The sequence below is a fragment of the Triplophysa dalaica genome, chromosome 10 (assembly GCF_015846415.1).
Source record: "Triplophysa dalaica isolate WHDGS20190420 chromosome 10, ASM1584641v1, whole genome shotgun sequence".
NCBI lineage: Eukaryota > Metazoa > Chordata > Actinopteri > Cypriniformes > Nemacheilidae > Triplophysa > Triplophysa dalaica.
Genome location: NC_079551.1, coordinates 13,341,673 through 13,361,900, shown reverse-complemented (window position 1 = coordinate 13,361,900; position 20,228 = coordinate 13,341,673). Strand labels below are relative to the sequence as shown.

The 20,228-nt window shown below is 38.6% G+C and overlaps 1 protein-coding gene across 13 annotated transcripts; it reads left to right on the top strand.

Annotated features, from left to right (window-relative positions):
- Positions 1 to 438: 438 nt before the first annotated feature.
- On the top strand, positions 439 to 19,862 carry LOC130429808 (natural killer cell receptor 2B4-like). 13 transcript variants are annotated; one of them, XM_056758609.1, is made up of 9 exons: positions 449 to 887; positions 6,368 to 6,667; positions 6,988 to 9,511; positions 16,351 to 16,509; positions 16,982 to 17,054; positions 18,492 to 18,812; positions 18,910 to 19,212; positions 19,338 to 19,444; positions 19,779 to 19,862. In XM_056758609.1, exons 5-9 carry the CDS (start codon positions 17,009 to 17,011, stop codon positions 19,809 to 19,811), a joined length of 810 nt encoding a protein of 269 aa, XP_056614587.1. In that variant the 5' UTR covers positions 449 to 887; positions 6,368 to 6,667; positions 6,988 to 9,511; positions 16,351 to 16,509; positions 16,982 to 17,008; the 3' UTR covers positions 19,812 to 19,862. The 13 variants fall into 13 exon arrangements, 11 of the variants coding, with proteins under 11 accessions (XP_056614581.1, XP_056614583.1, XP_056614579.1 ...); XM_056758607.1 differs by having other exon boundaries at positions 16,913 to 17,054; XM_056758608.1 differs by having other exon boundaries at positions 16,351 to 16,536.
- Positions 19,863 to 20,228: the final 366 nt, after the last annotated feature.

Sequence of the window (20,228 nt, the reverse complement as noted above, 5' to 3'; positions counted from 1 at the left end):
ATGAAAAAATAGAAAGGATATTGTTTTGTTGACAAGAATGAGACTTGGACACACCGGATTGAACTCATCTCTATTTACATGGGAGTACATGAGAGTGGTTTGTGTGAGTTTTGTAGGGAGTATGAAACAGTGGAGTGTGTAATATCTGATTGTTAAAACTATGATGAAGAAAGAAAATAATTAATAAAATATTTAAGTGGAAAAGGAAATAATTATATAGGATATGTGTTAGGATACTAGATTAATAAATACAGTGAAGGATATAGGTTAGTTATAAGGTACAATACAGGGTTAAATGTGAGGCTTTAAAATGAGAATGGACAATGTAGGGATTTATCATTCGTGTTGACAGTTTTTTTCCATTTATTTCCTTATTTTATTTTATTTATGAAGTATTTGAGGATCATGACTGCACAACAGTATTGTTACAGTAGGTGGCGTAATGCGCCGAAAAAAACCAAGGAAGAAGAAGTCCACAAGTGCGCCATGTCGGTAACACGTCGACGCAAAGAAGGAAATCATTTTGGATCTTTTTCAAACGCTCTCATTTCTTCTCTACTTTTATTCTCGATACAAAAAAAGAGGATAATACGATTTCTTAAAGCAGACTGTTGAGACCGTTCTAGTGTATTTACATCGTGTGTATGTGTACGTCGATTACAATGTTTTCTTCAGTGTAAGCAGCATACAGGGTGTGGACATGGCGACATGTGTTTCCAAGCATGTATGTTTATGTTCAATAGCGAAACACGCTTGCATTAGTTTGCGTTTTAGAACTGAAGAAACATGGATAATCGCAGAATTACCAGAAAGAGGACCGAACAATAGCGTTACTTATCGGCCCTTTTGTCCTATGAGCTGAACAGAAGAGATAACACAACACACAGGTATGTGCAAGTGATCGCTCATTCTGTTGTTATTATTATTATTTATTTATTTCTGTGCAAATCGATGAAAGGTTAAATGGTTTGATATGGTGGGGGTTTGTAAGTAGAACTGCCAGAAAAAAGCAGTCACAGTCGAGGCTCCGCCTTAAGTTGTCGAGTGTGAACGTATTTGGCCACGGGGCTGTGCAGAATAGATGTGCAAGCATTATGGACGTCCATTAAGGTTCACAGAAGACAGATGCTGTCCGGTGTCAACTATAGCTTTATAGAGCAAGAGAGAGGGGAGACTTGTGAACGGGAAAGGTTTTTGGTTTATTCAGACACGATCTGTCTCATTCCTTAGGACGAACATACGGAATATTAGGATGTCATTGGATTGTGTTCTGCTTGGTCTATGTTTTATTTTTTTTAAAGGTAAGAAAATATTTTTGATGATTGTATATTTAATGGCAAACGATGTCTACTGTTAGCATCTTTATCGCTGTCCGGTGACATTTACATCAATGCATTTGACAGACGCTTTTATCAAAAGCCACTTGTTGAGCACTGAGGTTTACACATGTCTTTTATCAGTATGTGTGTAGGTTATAGCGATGCGTTTGTCTTGAGTATCTTCACTTCAGAAAACTGTGTGATTGGTTTGTAAACATATGATAACTTGGGACATGAACGGATGCCAGAACCATGTTGTCTACTGCAACACGCCCCTAGCCATGACACACACAGAAGTTCTCCAGAGTGGCCAATTTCCACAAAAATATAAAGATTAATGTGCACTTAATACACAACCTTTACAATAAAAGTTTAATTAGTTAACTACATTTGTCAAATTAAATATTAATAAGCAATTTCTTAAATTAGTAAAATTTTAATATTTAATGTTAAAAGTTGCACACGTCAACACTTCTATCCCGACAGTATAAACTGCCAAAACCTATTGCGGTGGAGTGTGAGTGAGGCATTTTGAGATCAGTCGCGACTTGCGTTTTTTTGGGGTTATTTGAAAAGTATTTGTTGCTTGTTAGGAATATTTGACAAGCAACTTCGTTTCTTTAAATTTATGGTCACCATTTTACTCGGATGCATCGATGACATTTTCAGATTAAAGCTAATTGCCAATCAATGAAGTAATATAAATTCTGTAACGTATTTCGTCAAAACATTCAGCCCCCTCCTCCCCCCCTCCCCTCATTGGAGAAAAAACAAATTCAAAGTGCAGGTTGTAATCCAAGCGATGACATTTAGATGGACATAAAATCAAATTCTTTCCTGTAGCTCAGTGGTAAGAGGATTGTGTTAACAAGGCAAGGTTGTGGGTTCGATCCCAGGGGATTGCAAATGCCTATGTAAAATGTATAGGATAAAGCAATGTTTGTTTTTGGCTTGTTTTTTTGGGCTGAGGCTGCTTATTTGTCTCGCGAGAGTTGGCAAATGTGAAGTGAAGTGGCAAAATCAGCTGCAATCATCCAGCGCCTCTCCATCTCGATTTGTAACCAACTTCCCAACAATCCCGCGGAGACCAGAATGTTATTATTACGTATTTGTGTGGTGCTCTCAGAGTTTATTTTAAAAGGCAAGAAAGTCTTTTGGTGACGATATGATGCAGTTTAACTTCTTTAAGCGCTGTTCGGTCCGCTGAAACTGCGTCGATCAGGACGTTTACTCAATTCTCTATGTTAACAGTCGGCAAAGCAGGGCGAGTGATGTGTCATTTACATTTAGTCATTTAGCAGACGCTTTTATCCAAAGTGACTTACAGGTGGGGTAAACAATGGAAGCAATTGGGACAGCATAAGTACAACAAAAGCATAAGTGCACTCAAAAAGAAGACTGGCGAGAAAGGATGAGAGCTGGTTACATACAACACGTTCTAGAGTTTTAGCAGCGAAGGGGAGGAGGGATACCGGTCTGTAGTTTTCTAACAGTGCAGGATTAAGAGTAGGTTTTTTAGTAGTGGGGTAATACGGGCCTCTTTGAAGAGTGTAGGAAATGTACCAGTGGTGAGAGACGAGTTGATAATGTGGGTCAGAGAGGGAACAACCGATGGGGATGGGATCTAGGGGGCAGGTAGTCGGGTTGGTAGAAGAAATGACCTTGGAAACGTCCTCTTCAGATAGGAGAGAGAACGAAGGGAGCAAGCATGTGTATGGGGATTGGGCGTGGTCAAGAGACTGTGGTGCAGAGAACTGATTGCTGATGGTGGTCGTTTTCTTTACAAAGAACGACGCAAAATCGTCAGCTGTTAAGTCCGATGGAGGTGAGGGGGTAAAGAGGGTTTTAAAGAGAGTACGAGGGTCAGGAGAGTTGTTGATTTTAGCGTGGTAGTACTGGGTTTTCGCAGAGGAGACATCCGCAGAGAAGAAAGAGAGAATAGACTGATAACCTGTGGTCAGGACGAACATTAGCGCTGTTCTTATTTATTGTGTTTTGTTTAAAAGTCATGTTCATCCACTCTCTCGCCCTATCGCACAAACACATGTCATTTAATATTCGTACAGTAACTCCTGACAAATTCACTCCTACAATAAATAAACAGGGATTTTGTGAAGCTTTCACACAACAGTCCTGCCGCATCAATCCGTTTAATGCGAGAACATGCTAAGTCATAAAGCTGTTCGGTTTAGCGTTGCACTGCATGAGTCAGGTTTTAAAACGCAGGCTTTAAGGCCTGTGTGTGATGCACCCTCCCTGCTTCATCAGCATGTGAAGAAATACCGGTGGGAGGGAAAGCCTCTGACAGGGAGACACGAGGGCGGGGCGAATGACGCAGACACTGAGGACATGGCGAGCTGTCAAAACAACGAGCACATGTGCTCGACAAAACCCCGCCCCCCCCGTGTCAGATAAAACCCCGACAAGAACGGGATCATGACAGATATCTTATGGAAAGATTAAATGTTGGTTAATGTTACCCAACAAGGTAAACCCTCAATCCATATAAAAATGACTAAAGAATGATTTGTTACATATTTTAAAATCAGTTATATAATCAACGTACGACAACAAAGTCTAAAAAAAATTTGCTTTCAAAAATTTTGCATCAATATTTTTGAGATGTGACAACTGCTAACCTAGATGAAATGTATTTTTAAGTAACACCAACTTTAAAATTGTTGCTCATTATTGAAATTATTAAGTTTTTGCAACCTTTATTCAATACTGATTTAAAGACACTGGTTCCAAATACACTTTTTCGTTTTATATTTAAATTTACAGAATGATCAATTATAACTAAAATCAAGTGCTGATTGTGCCTAGAGCATCTTCAATGAGATACCGTTTGAGTAAAACAGAGTTTGAAGGATTGTATTATATGAGCCTAACCATATCCTAAGCTAATGCTCTATCCTTCAGGACAATGGTAACCTCTTAAAACATAACCAAAACTCTTTTATATGCCAAGAGAACAAAATGTTAAACAAATTTATGTCTAATGCTGTTCACATCTTGATTAAAATCCATAAAATAACTATTTTTCTAAATTCTCATTATCCAGTACCATGCAAAGCATGATGGGAAATGGAGATGCTCAGCAATGCTTTACTTTGATACAACAAGCATCAGTCATGTACCCTCAACTGTAATAGATTAAGTTAAATTATTGAACTTGAACAAATATATTTTATGCTTTTCAAACGCTGCACACCTAAAGTTTGAACTTGTTTATGTATATAACATGGTTTGGGAGGAGTCTTGAAATCCGGAACTCAATCGGTTTTGAAAAATTTAGTTATCTAGCCAAATGCTTTGAGTTACTGCAACTTAAATATTGTTGTGAACACATAAACACAGATTTATAGGTTAAAATTACACACAATATTAAGAGAGAGAGAGATACTTCTAACGCTCAAAACCACTCCAATGCATCCCTTCCTCTTCTTTGCGACGCAAGAGTGTGAGCGAATGAGAATTTTCACAGAGATTTTTTGTGATTTTGAAACCTTGACTCTTTAAAACCTGGTTATACCTCGAAACAATTAATCGGCCCATGCCTAGTGTCGATGATTTGATAAGTGCAGTGCTTCAAAACATTTCCATTTAGAAGTGTTGCTGTTGTGTAAACTCCTTAAAGTGTTTGATGGGGGTTTTTTTTGTAACACGAGCCTTCCTGAATGAGTCAACGTGCCAAATAAATGTATTGTAATCAATCAAACTCAACTCAGTATTCTTATTCACACCGCACCCAGTTTTGTGTCTGTCAGAAGTCCACTTTCTATCTTTACCTCAGGGCTTCAGCTGACAATGTTTAACTTAACAGTGCAAGAATACAGTCGTTGCCAAAATCAAAAACCTGGCTAAAAACATGAAAATATATACATAACTTGTATTACTTTAAGTATACTATTAAAGTAATTATTTTATGTTCTATAAAGAGTCAAGCCTTCTCTATTTATTGGGAATTTGCTTCTGTGTTCTCTTAGTGAGCTAACTTTTTTAAAGGATGGAAAAGGAAGTAGAAGTCTGTACTATTGGACCAGGTAGTGATGGAATAAAAGTGTTGCTAGACGATTCTTAAAGAAATGTCTAGACTCCATTATTAGGGGTTTAGTAAAATAGAAACACATGGTTCATTCTCTGAGAATTAATATTTTATGTTTCGACTGATAATGTCACACCCAACGCCGGAATTGGCCATTTCCATACCACACAAACAGGCTTCATGTTAACACTTTCAATGAATTTCCGATGGCATATTAAACATCCTCAACTTTATAAGGAAGTAGAATATCTGTAACTTCTTAAAGCCGGGGTGTACGATTTCTGAATTACTCTTGTTTAGACAAAGTCGGGCCGAGTATCAAAACAACCTTGTAGCCAATCAGCTGTAAGGTGCACAGTGCACAGGATGGACATAAGTCAAGCCGAGCGCAGACGGAAGTGAAAGACAGGAGAAGATGTACAAAAAATACCATCCACACTATATGATACTAAAACACTAAAGGATAGTAATACAAGTGTTGGATTCAGGTATGGCAGAATAATGTTATTTTATGGGAAGATTAAGGATTGGTGTATGTTGTTTAAAAAAGTTAACCCTATAATTCATCATTAAACAAATAATCAAAGTTGATCACTGATACATATCCTTAAAGCAAGGTCACTAATGCGACTTACCATGACTAAACCAGTCAATCCTTCCAAAGCACATGTAAGTAAATGACAAATAAAATAAATGTTTGGTAGCCTACTACGAATCTAAATAAAAAATGTATGACAAGATATTTCAGCCTCCGTTTGTACATCTGCAAATGAATCATGTTTTAAAAAGAAACTAAGAAATTTCTGTTAAAAACTCAATTAAGGCATTTTCCTGTAGACATTCATTTACATTTATGCATTTGGAAGAAGCTTTTATCCAAAGCGACTTACATTGCATAAGAGTTTGCATTTTGCACTCCGTGCAATCCCCTGGGATCAAACCCATGACCTTGACATTGCTAGAGCCATGCGCTTACCACTGAGTCTGTTTGTGTCTGCAGGTGTGTTTGGAGATACAGTGTCAGTGAATGATGGATGGTCTGTCACTCTACACACTGGTCTTACTGACATACAGAGAGTTGAACTGATAGTGTGGTGGTTTAATGGCCATCGCATCGCTAAAATCAACAGAGCAGTCAATAGTGATCCGGCTTATGACCTTGATGAGAGATTCACTGACAGATTTAGGATGAACCCTTAGACTGGAGATCTCACCATCATAAACATCACATCTGAACTCACTGGACTTTATCAACTAGAGATCATCAGCGAAATGACAGAAACACAGTCGTTCAGTGTCAGTGAGTATCAAAATCTTTACATTAATAATCATTTTATTAACATAATCATTCAACATCCTGAACAATTACAGTGTGAAATAACAGACATTTGTGCTGTTAATGTAATAGTCTGATGGTAAAACTGTCAAACGTTCTGTGGTGAAATAATCACATCAGTACAGTTAACTCAATATATATGAAATCTGTCACGTCAACATCATTCGGTTAAACCGCTTTATTTTATTATGGTCTAGTTTATGAATGCTCATTACGTTTGACACCTGATACCCATCTGTTGCTCGGCTCTAGCTGTTACTTATGAGTCACTCGAAATTCCTCAGGAGTGCTTGAGGAACATGAAACAGAGTTCAGGGTGTTAACCTCGCTATCAAAATTGTGCCCAGACCAGAATCCATGGCAGCTCCTCTTCACAACCTCAGGACTTGAAAGAACTGGTGCAGTTTTGTTGAATACATTTACATTTCTGTATGCGTTTTGTATATAAATATTCAATAAATGAATTGCTCATACCATGTCTTTAGGTGTTATTTGAAGCAACACGAACATGACGATAATAATATTTTCTGAAATGGAAAAACCTTTTATGTCTGCCCTCATAACACAGTTAACATATGATAACTTGGGACATGAACGGATGCCAGAACCATGTTGTCTGCTGCTACACTCCTGACCACGACACACAGAAGTTCTCCACAGTGGCCAATTAAAACAACAATATACAAATTAATATGCACTTATACACAACCTTTATGATAAAAGTTAAATTAGTTAACTACCTTTGTCAAATTAAATGTAAGCAATTTCCTGAAATACAGCATTTGATATCTTGGTAAAACATATTTAAATATTTAATGTAAAAGTTGTGCATGTCATCTCTTCATACAGTAAGAGCTAGCAAAAACTATTGTGTTGGTATGCATTATTAACATTAGGCTATACAAGATGGTATTCGCAGGTGCCCTTGCGAAAAGGGTGTAATTCAACTTGCTTTAAACTAGAGAAGAGGGGGGGGAGCTCCGAGGTTGCAATTGAAAAAAAGCAACTGAAAGGTAATGACGGCAACGGCAAATGCCAGTGTGGTCGTTGCAACAGCAAAAGGTTCCTTTTTTAATCTTAAAAGGCACGTGTCGAGGAAACATGATACAGTGTTTCGCTCGCATATGGAAAGAAAATCTGAAAGTTGGTAATACTGTCACATAGCGTTGTGTGTCAACAGTAAATGCTTAAGACTCTAACTCAATACATTGAAAATATTTCTAATATAGGCCTATAATCACTGTACTGTCTCTCGTCGCACTATCTCTGTCGCTCGCAGCGTATAAATATCATAGATGTTATCACGAAAGTGACTCTGGTCCGATCGTCCATGATAAGAAAACAGCGAAACATAACCTACCGAAACAACGACTACGCAAAACCAAATTTCTATTGAACCTTAATTGTAATAAACACTAGCACCTGTTAAAACAACAAGTGCTTATTCTGGGGATAAAGCAAGCAATTACGCATTCAATAATAAATCCATGCACACCGATGTAAAACTGCTTCTTGTCTTTATTGTGTATGGGATTCCTATTGTGCTGCACCAACACACAACTTGTTTAGATTAGATTAGATTAGATTCAACTTTATTGTCATTACACATATACAAGTACAGTGTAACGAAATGTAGTTTATGTCTAACTAGAAGTGCAATTAGCAAGTGCAGATATACAGTGTGAATAAATACAGATACAATATTAGGAAAATACTATACAATGGGCATGTACTGTGAAAATACTTTACAGAAGGAATGTACTATGACAATATATACAGAAGGCTATATACTGTGAACATTAATGTACAGGAGGTTATGAACAGGAGGTTATGTTTACTATGTGCTCTCCAGACAAAACACGCTGAACAGAAGTGGATGACTCATCACACATACGGTATGTATGTGTGATGAGTCATGACGGGTGTAAATGTCCGATGACATATTGTAATGCTTATTGATATGATTTGTAAAGTTCATTGAGGTTTTTTGAAACATGGTTAAAATACAATGTTTAGAGAAAATTGTTGATTATAAATTGTTTATATTGTGTTTAAAAATGAAAAGCTTTTCTGTATGTAATGTTCCTTTAACAATGCGTAATGCGTCACATGACTAAGAGAGGGAGTGAAGAACTGTGGGTCAGAGAGCAATGGATGCGAACAGGTCGTAACACGTGCGGCTCCTTCAAAATGTATAATCTCTGCATATGGTCCTAAAGGCGCACACGGTATTTGTTTATATTTGTTGCATGTTATAATTTTTATGTTTGAGTTTATGTGCTTTAATGTGTGTAATGTAACGTGGTCTGTATTGTAACAATGAGGCAAGTTGGACTATTTGTTATGGGATTCTGTTGTAAAAGAGGTGTGTTTAAGTTGTATATGTCTTTTATTTGTAGTTTTCACGGTGTCTTTCTTAGACCGTGACATCTTCGGATCGACACAGGAAAGAGAGAGCAAAATAAAAGTCTAAAAGACATCTGTATGATTCGTGGCCGTGATTTATTGGATCAGTGCAGTTACAGTGAAAACGTACCGTCGAAGTCGACGAGAGTACAGAGTAAAGAAAGACGCCATAAGAGAAAAGACGATATCGCTGGTGTAGGCGGAGCTTCGGTTTGCTGATCGACAGATGACCGGGAGTGTTGGTTTCTGGCATCTTTAGAGATATCGCGTCTTACCAGGAGAGGGCGTGAATTACCTGTGTTGACAACATCGCCGCAAATCTTCGGCAAAGACTTCAGAGTCCAGCGTTACTGTGTGACGTTACTCAATACCGGAAGAAGAGTGCGACCATACAAACATCAGGTTTGACTGTTAACTTTAAAATTTCTGGACATTTAAAAGGACTTTGATAAAAGGGAAACGTTTCATTTAAATATAATTGTGTTTATTTGATTATCATTACATTTACACTTTCTATTATTATCAACATCGTACAATTCAACTGTTGTTCATGTTCTTGCTCTGTTATATGATCTGAGTTCTTAAATGGTATTTTAAGTGTTACTGGGATTTTTCAGTTAAACACTGTCTTGGTCTCAAAGAGTATATAAAGTAGAGCTAAAAAATAATTAAACAAGAAGAAGATAAAGTGCCAGGCACAATGTCAAATAATGAAAGGTTGTTGCAAGGTGAGCAAATGGAGACCAGTCAGACAGAGTTAGAAACAATACAAGAAGTAGAGAAAGGTTCTACTTCTGCCCCTTCTAAAAAAGAACCAAGAAAGTCTTCAAGGGAAAGAAAACTAACTGAAAAAATGCTGGAGCTTAAGCAGCAAGAAATTTCTCAAAAGGAGATTAAGTGGATCAAGCTTTATGAAAGTTGGAAAGATCAAGCGAAAGATACACGTGTCAAAATAAAGGATGAGTGTTCTGAGGAAGACTTAAGTAAAATGATGGATGCCGTAGAAGGACTGGAGACACAAGTAAAAGAAATGTATGAAACCATTCGTTCTCAAACAGCACCTTCTACCGAAATTAGAAGGAAGATGGATTCCTGTACAGCAGTAACAGCAGACCTAATGAGGCTACTGAAAGTACGTATGTGTGAAGTCGGGTTAGAGGAATTTGATGCTACAGGAGAAAATGCAAGAATTCACATGGTGCTGGATAAAGAGTACGCCAACTCAATATTTGGAAGTACAAAATCAAAACACACTGTCCAAAGTAGCCATTCAAAATGTTCGTCCGAAAACCTAAGCATCGCAGCAAAAAGAGCAGAATGTGCAGCACAACTCGCAGCAAAACAGGCTGAAATTAAGATGGAAGAAGCTATAGCTGCACAAAAACAGGAGCTAAAGAGACTGGAAAACCAAAGAGATCTACAAGTAATAGCCGCAAAGCTTAAAGCATACTCTGAAGCTGATTCTAGTGACGAAAGTAGAACCACAGGTAGTGAAGTGGCCAATAGTCCCATTTATTCTCCTAAAGAAATGAAAAAGGAACAGACATTCATTAACATTGACAAAGTGCAACCAAATCAATCTAACGATGATGGATCATTAGCACAAGCCTTGCATGACGCAATGGTTCTTACCAGACTACCAGCACCCGAACCCTCAGTCTTTACAGGCGATCCACTTACATTCTTAGAGTGGAGTTCAAGTTTTAAAGCTTTGATTGAAAGACGATGCACAAATCCAGTTGATAGGTTATTCTATCTAAAGAAATACATCAGTGGTGAAGCAAAATGTGTACTGGAGGGAAGCTTTTTCCGAAAGGATGATAAAGCCTATGAACAGGCATGGGAGCTATTGAACTCTAGATATGGTCATCCCTTTGTAATACAGCGGGCATTTAGAGAAAAACTAAATAACTGGCCCAAGATTAGTTCTAGGGAGTCAGTTAAATTGAGACAATTTAGTGATTTCCTGATATCCTGCAACAATGCTATGCCACACATCAAAGGACTTCAGGTGTTAAATGACTGTGAAGAGAATCAGAGAATGGTACAAAAACTCCCTGATTGGGTAACCTCTCAATGGAACCGTTATGTCACAAAGCACTTAAGAGAAACGGAGGAATACCCTAAGTTCAATGAGTTTGCTGAATTTGTGGCCCGTGAGGCAGAAGTGGCATGCAACCCTGTAACTTCCTTTAATGCCTTGAAGTCAACAGAAGAAAGGCCCATCAGAGACGTAAAGCGCCAAAGGGCCAACGCGTTTATAACAAATGTAAAGGCACCTGATAAGTTCTGTACAGTGATGAGGTCGAACAGTGCCGGTGAAAATCAACCAAAGGAATCAAATAAAGTAAATGTCACATCGCCATTTTCAGAGCCAGTTCCATGCCTGTGTTGTGGAGACAGCCACTCCATCCACAAATGTCAGACGTTTGCCAATAAGCCAGTGGAAGAGAAGAAAAGGCTTATATTTGATAACAATCTCTGCTTTGGGTGTCTTAGACGAGGACATAATTCGAGAGAGTGTAGAAGCAAGGCAATTTGTAGCATTTGTAAGAAACGTCATCCAACCCCACTTCATGAAGAACGCTCTTCTGCTGCAGCAGACACATCCTCTCATGCTATCGAAACAGAAGAAACAACTTCTTCCCTTTCTTGCTCTGTTGACAGAGGTTGTGGTGGGAGTACATCCATGATAGTTCCTGTGTGGATTTCTTCATCTACAAATCCAGAAAAACAGATCCTGGTGTATGCCTTACTGGATACCCAAAGCAGCAACACCTTTGTAGACAAAGAAGTATGTGAAGAGATAGGTGCGAGTCTAGAGCCAGTTAAGTTAAAGCTTACCACAATGATGGGAAAAGATTCCATTATTCAGAGTGAGAGAGTCAATGGGCTTCGAGTTAAAGGGCTTCTCTCTCAAAGTCTTGTCAACTTGCCACCCGCCTATACCAGAGATTTCATTCCTCTTGAACGTTCCCACATACCTACCTCTCAGACTGCAAAAAGGTGGAATCATCTAAACAGTATAGTGCAGGAAATGCCAAAGCTGATGGATTGCAAAGTCGGACTGTTGATAGGTTACGACTGCTCAAGAGCGCTGGCACCACGACAAGTCATCACAGGAGGTGAAGATGAGCCCTATGCCATTAAGACAGATTTAGGTTGGAGTATTGTCGGTAGCTCACCAAAGGTTGCAAAGTCTACAGAAGTAATAGGTCTGTGCCATCGCGTACACGTCAAGGAAGTTCCACCATTGACACCAGCCACCATCATCAGAGCTCTTGAATCAGACTTCAAGGATACCAACCCTGGAGAAAGGAGCATGTCACAAGATGACATACAATTCATGCAACTATTAAATGAGAAAACAAACTACAATGCGGATGGTCACTTGGAAATGCCCCTACCCTTTAGGACACGCCCACACCTGCCAGAAAATAAGCGGTTGGCTTTGGCACGGCTGAAGCGGTTAAAAGGGAAGCTTGAGAAAAATCCAAAGTTCAAGGAAGACTATGTCAAATTCATGGGAGGTGTTTTCAAGGATGGTGATGCTGAGAGAGCTGAACAACAATCTGAAACAGGAAATGTGTGGTATATCCCTCACCAAGGTGTTTACCACCCTAAAAAGCCAAACAAAATTAGGGTAGTGTTCGACTGTTCAGCCAAGTATGATGGCACTGCACTAAATGATCATCTGCTCGTTGGACCAGATCTTACAAATGGACTGACTGGAGTGCTCTGCAGGTTTCGCAAATACCCTATAGCAGTCATCTGTGATGTGGAGAAGATGTTCCACAGGTTCCATGTAAGCCAGGAGGACAGAGATTATTTACGTTTCTTGTGGTGGGAGAACGGGGATACGAATTCTGAGCCAAAGGAATATCGTATGAAAGTCCATCTATTTGGAGCGGCATCCTCACCTGGCTGCGCAAATTATGGAATGAAGCATCTTGCAAACCAAAATGAGAAAGACTATCCTGCAGCAGCCAACTTCATAAGGAAAAATTTCTATGTTGACGATGGCCTCGTCAGTGTTGAAGATGTGGACACTGCCATAAACCTAGTGAGAGAAGCACAAACTGTGTGTGCCAAAGGAAGACTGCATCTTCATAAATTCATCTCCAATAACAGAGAAGTTTTGGAGTCAATACCTGACAATGAACGAGCAACTGAAATGCATGACGTGGATCTCAGGCATGATGACCTTCCAGTCCAAACTGTGTTAGGAGTGAAGTGGAGTGCAAATAGTGACACCTTCTCATTTAAAGTTATTTTGGATGAGAAACCAGCAACGAGGCGGGGAATTCTCTCAACTATAGCTTCTGTGTTTGACCCACTGGGCTTTCTAGCTCCTTTCCTCCTCCTGGGAAAGAAAATACTACAGGACATGTGCCGAAAGGGCATTGAATGGGATGAACCACTGCCAGAAGAATTAAAGCCACGATGGGAAAGCTGGCTAAATGATCTAAAGAATCTGCAGGGTCTTCAGATTCCAAGATGCATCACATCTGGAAAAATGGAAACGACCCAGAGAATTGAACTTCATCATTTTTCCGATGCGAGTAGTCAAGGGTATGGTCAGTGCTCATACATACGATTGCTGAGTGAAGACAAAGTACACTGCTCTTTAGTCATTGGGAAAGCAAGGGTTGCACCCACTAAAGTTGTGACAATACCCAGGCTTGAGTTATCAGCTGCAGTAGTTTCTTCAGCAGTCAGCAGTATGTTAAGGGAAGAGCTAGAACTCAAAATCGACCAAGAATATTTTTGGACAGACTCAAAAGTAGTCTTGGGCTATATCAATAATGAAGCTAGAAGGTTCCACGTTTTTGTAGCCAATAGAGTTCAAAGAATCAGAGAAACATCAGACCCCGCACAGTGGTACTACGTTGATAGTGACAGTAATCCAGCAGACCATGCCTCCAGAGGCCTCAGTGTGTCAGAGTTGATCAGTTCAAATTGGTTTACTGGACCCAAGTTTTTGTGGGAAAGAGAGATTGTCACGTCGGAGTCAGATCCAGAGCTCTTGGTGGGTGATCCTGAAGTAAAAGTGACACAGGTACTACAAACCAAGCTAGAAAAGGAAGAACAATTTTTGGACAGATTCAGTCGGTTCTCAAAATGGCATACAGCATTGAAAGTGGTCGCTCGAATCCAGCAACTAGCTAAAGGAAACAAATTCCCAAAGCCCATAAATGTCGAGGACTTAAAGAAAGCAGGTGTCGCGCTTATAAAATTGGCACAAAAGGATGCATTCGAAAAAGAAATGGAAACACTAAGTCATGGCAAACTTCCAAATAACAATCAATTTTTCCAGCTTGATCCAGTGCTGCACGATGGCGTTCTCAGAGTAGGGGGGCGTTTAACCAAAGCTTCCTCACCTTTGGACTTGAAGCATCCAATAATCCTGCCAAAGAATGGTTCGGTGACACGTCTAATTTTGGGTCACTGCCATGAGAAAACTCAACACCAAGGCAGAGGGCAAACCCTTAACGAACTGAGAGCTAACGGTTACTGGATTGTTGGTGGCAGTAAAGTTGTAGCTAACTACATTAAGCAGTGCGTTACATGCAGAAGAGCTCGCAGGCCAACAGAAACACAGAAGATGGCAGACCTACCTGCTAACCGTGTTGATCCCTCGCCACCGTTTTCCTACTGTGGCATGGATTGTTTCGGGCCATTTCACACCAAGCAAGGCCGTAAAGAGTACAAGAGATATGGCCTCATATTCACCTGTCTCTCTTCTAGAGCAATTCATGTGGAAATGCTGGAAGACCTTACTACTGATGCTTTCATAAATGCTCTGCGGAGTTTTATAGCAATCCGTGGTGCTGTAAGAGAAATCCGGTCAGATCAAGGCACAAATTTCATTGGGGCAAAGAATGAACTGACGAAGGCACTTAACGAGTTGGACAAAGAGAGACTAACTGCATACTTAGCCCAAAAACAATGTGACTTTACATTCATTGTACCTGATGCCAGCCACATGGGGGGTATTTGGGAAAGGCAGATCAGAACAATTAGGAGTGTCTTAAATTGGGTCCTCTCTCAAAGTGCTGGCAGATTAGATGATGCTTCCTTAAGAACCTTCCTTTATGAAGCCATGTCTATCATAAATTGCCGTCCACTCACCACTGATACCATTAATGACCCAAAGAGCCTAGAGCCTCTTACCCCAAACCACTTGCTCACCATGAAAGCTTCTGTACCGCTGCCACCACCAGGAAAATTTGAAGCAGAAGACCTTTATTCCAAAAAAAGGTGGCGTAGAGTCCAGTACTTGACAGAGCAATTCTGGGGTAGATGGAAAAGGGAGTACTTGGCAAACATAGCACTCAGACAGCGCTGGCATTCCGCAAAACGAAATGTAAAAATCGGAGATGTTGTCATTCTCCAAGAGGACGCACTTCCACGCAATGGCTGGAGACTAGGAAGAGTGCTTGATGTTCGTACAGATGAAGATGGATTGGTGCGAAAGGTCACAATTCAATTAGGCGATAGAAAGGCGAGTAAAGAGGGCAAAAGCAAAAACAATAATTTTTCTATTCTTGAACGTCCAATTCATAAATTGGTTGTGCTTGTAGAAAACAACTAAATTTGTGTGGTAATCTCTAAATGCAATAATGCATGGAATTTGAAGTACTCATTTAACATGAACATGGATAAGTAAAAACACAATTTGTTCTGATGTTTGATTTTGAAAATTACTGGATTTATTCAAACATTTATTGAAGTTCATCATAAATCATAGTAATTTGATGGGAGTGTAAATGTCCGATGACATATTGTAATGCTTATTGATATGATTTGTAAAGTTCATTGAGGTTTTTTGAAACATGGTTAAAATACAATGTTTAGAGAAAATTGTTGATTATAAATTGTTTATATTGTGTTTAAAAATGAAAAGCTTTTCTGTATGTAATGTTCCTTTAATAATGCGTAATGCGTCACATGACTAAGAGAGGGAGTGAAGAACTGTGGGTCAGAGAGCAATGGATGCGAACAGGTCGTAACACGTGCGGCTCCTTCAAAATGTATAATCTCTGCATATGGTCCTAAAGGCGCACACGGTATTTGTTTATATTTGTTGCATGTTATAATTTTTATGTTTGAGTTTATGTGCTTTAATGTGTGTAATGTAACGTGGTCTGTATTGTAACAATGAGGCAAGTTGGACTATTTGTTATGGGATTCTGTTGTAAAAGAGGTGTGTTTAAGTTGTATATGTCTTTTATTTGTAGTTTTCACGGTGTCTTTCTTAGACCGTGACATCTTCGGATCGACACAGGAAAGAGAGAGCAAAATAAAAGTCTAAAAGACATCTGTATGATTCGTGGCCGTGATTTATTGGATCAGTGCAGTTACAACGGGCAAGGGATCGCAAATCCCAGGAAGTTCAGGTCGGAGACCTTTTTCCTGTACATTCTGTGAGTTTTGTGATTGCTGCTTCTGTTTCACTGAAGTACACACATTAGGGGAAAAATATATATAAAAATGTTTTTTGTATTTTTAAGACATATAGAAGTCATTACAAATTAGAGTTCAAGTAGGCCAAGTGATATTTAAAAAAAAAGAAAATATGTTCAACAAAGACTAGGCCTATCTGGGAACATTCACACGTGGGTTTGAAGCGGAAGATGTGCAAAGGCAAAGTTTATAGACAGGATCACGGGTGCAGAGAAGCACCTCCCACACTGTGAGGGCTTTAAATAGCCTAAAGGGAGTGGCCTCCCGCACTCCGCCAATCGCCTCTCTCAAATGTATAAGCAAGTGTCAGAATTCATCCCTCTTTCACATTGTCAGGTGTTAACTGTGGCTTTGCAAGAGAGAGAAGCGACCTCAAACGGAACGTTGTCTGTCTTATTTCAATAGAACCAACGTTACTTGCGGGATATCAGGATGCCACTAATCCAGCTTTGTGTATTGTCTCTATTGATTGTGGAAGGTAAGAAGTTATTTTTAAAGATTTACATGAAACTACAAACGCTGTGGTTTAACTTACAGCTCTGTTTTGTTCATCAACTTGGAACCGCTACTTTTGATCAGTTTGTGTAGCGGGGTACTCGAGGAAAGAAAACGCGGATATTGTGTTGGAATTAACGCATCGATACGGACACCGATCGCCGTATGACACAAAATGATCGGAAAAGCATATCGAAATAGCAATTTGTTCATATGCAGCCCCGACCGCATACACAAACATACATACCTATGCTTTACACACAGACAGAATCCGCGCACTGTGCGGGAAGGGTGGCCTCTGAAAGAGCACATTTAATGTGAATATAAGAAATACCACATTCTTAGTTGATGAATGAGTTTTACAGCGCTCTGAGCTGAAAGACGGAGGAGATGGGAAGATGGACACAAATGTGAAGGTGTTTCACAAACTCGGTGGGATGTCCTCTGTATGGAAAATAGCACTTTGTTTGCACAAAGTATCCTCAAGTAAACCTATTGGATTACACATTGTTTAGGTGACTACAAACATCAAAAAATGTTTAAAAATGTAATTATAATGGTTTGTAATGTGTATACACACATATATAATATATATAAGAGATTTGTTTAATTATGAATTGTTTATATATATTTAATTTCCGTAATTGTTTAAAGGACTTCCATATTCTACAAAGGACTTAAAAAAGAAGTGACATTCTTCATGATTTGTGATTGATGTTAGTTATGTCAGTGGTGGGTAAGAGTAGGCCTTATGGGAGTGGTTGGACACGGGTTTTCCTGACTCAAAATGAGGCGGCAGTGGTGCCATCATGATCTTATAAACAAACTCGTACTACCAAGTGGATCCGACAAAGTGACTATGACATATTAAGACTTCTAATGGATTTAGATGAAAATGGCAATTATTAAGTTGTACAAAACTATTAAAAGTATTAAGTTTTATTCAACCAAACAGATTTTCTTTTTGCATTTCTATCATTTTTAACTACAATTACATTTATGTATTTGGCAGATGCTTTTCAGCCCACAATAGTCAACTAAATTAACCAGTCTTACTAAATAAGCAAAGCTCGTTCACATCTCACATTCTCTACAGTTCACTTTATACGATTCAATGATCTTTTATATTCGCTAGTGACTGAAAAGTTCAATAGTTTATATTCTATTTTGAAAAAAAATAACCAGGATGTCATGGAAACTTGAATGCATTTCTCTCATTCAACTTTTTATTCATAGTTTATGTAGAAAATTTAACTCTAATTTAAACTATATTTACTTATATTTTATTTACCAGATCTGCTTGTGTCATATTATTTGGGTTAATATCAAAACCAGTTCATTTCAAATAATCACCAAATAGTCTGCAAAGATAATTTCTGCATTTTGATTACAATGAGATATTTTTCCAAATGTTCTGCAGGCCTGTCTGGTGTTGAAGTGAAGTCAGTGTCAGTGATGGAGGGAGATCCTGTCACTCTAAACACTGATCTTACTGACGTACAGGAAGACCTTCAGATACTGTGGCTAGTTGGACCTAAAGAGATTCGCATAGCTGACATTCGTAGACAGAAACCCAATACATACATTGAAACTGGAAGATATGGAGACAAACTGAAGCTGGACAGTCAGACTGGATCTCTCACCATCACAAACATCAGAATCACAGACACTGGACTTTATAAACTAGAGATTATCAACAGCAGAGAAACGTCAGAAAATAAATTCAATGTTACTGTCTATGGTGAGTTCAGTTTTTTTCAAGCCTTATGGATCATAGATTTTTCTTAATGAGAAATAAAACAGATTACAATTCTACTATTTTCTTTTTTGTTTTCCAGCTCGTCTGCCTGTTCCTGTCATCATCAGAAACTCTTCTCAATGTTCTTCATCATCAGAAAGATCTTCAGTGTCAAAATGTGTGTTGTTGTGTTCAGTGATGAATGTGACACACGTGAGTCTCTCCTGGTATAAAGGAAACAGTTTATTGTCCAACATCAGTGAGTCTGATCTCAACATCAGACTCTCTCTACCTCTGGAGGTGGAATATCACGATACAAACACATACAGATGTGTGGTGTCCAATCCAGTCAGCAACCAGACTCAACATCTAGACATCAATGAACTCTGTCAGGCGTGTTCAGGTATGGCAGGATGACCTATATCTTGCTAAGGGGTGCACACAATTAAAATAATGTAAATCTCCAAACCATTAGTTATTACTTAACCGTAAAATATCACTTAAAATGTATTAATCTTTTTTGTACAGATCCCAGTCAGCATTATTTAATACCGCTGATAACAGTTATTGTGGTGGGGCTGCTGGTCATCGTTTTTGTGATTTTCTGGCATAACTGTAAACAACAAATAATGAGAGTGAGTATTTTTATACTGTAATATTGATTCCTAAATATTGTAAATTACATAATTTTGTAAGTTTTTACTATAGTTCAGACAAAGATACACTGGACCACCCCAGCCTGTGTACAACACAAGCACATGACTATGATAATGTTGTTCTTGTCGTATCTTTGTTGCTTTAGTATTTTTACTTGTATATTGAATCAGAAAATCAGTTACTTATGAATATGCACTTTTGAGGCTTCATTCATTTGATCATACAACTGAATATGCAAATTATGTCATGCAACCTACTCACTCGCATTATTATATTTGGATTTCTGATTTTGTGTCTGTCTTTTTCTAACAGGATGTTGAAGCACTTCAGACAGCATACTCTTAAGTGTAGTGACATAAAAACCAAAAGAAATGAATAAATTATTTTTTAACATAATTTTGACTGGTTGTCGTCTATTTATTAAAAATAACAGCAGAATTATCTCATCCACTAATGTTTTTAACTACAGAGATATTGACGTCAAATAAGATGACATGGGTTTTGACGGACAGATTGTCCAACAGAACACAATAACATTGACATCACCAGCAAATACAACAAAAACATTCGTGTGATTTCAAATGTAATGTGTGAGTTAGTAATCCTGTTCTGCAGTTTCTCATAATGACATGAGTAAGGCCTGTTCCGATGTCTCTGCACTATGTCTCTACAGGAAATTAATAGTCAAACTAAAATGTCACTGTAGTAACACATCCAAACTACTGACATACGTGAACATCTGTGAGATAATGTGTGTGGTTT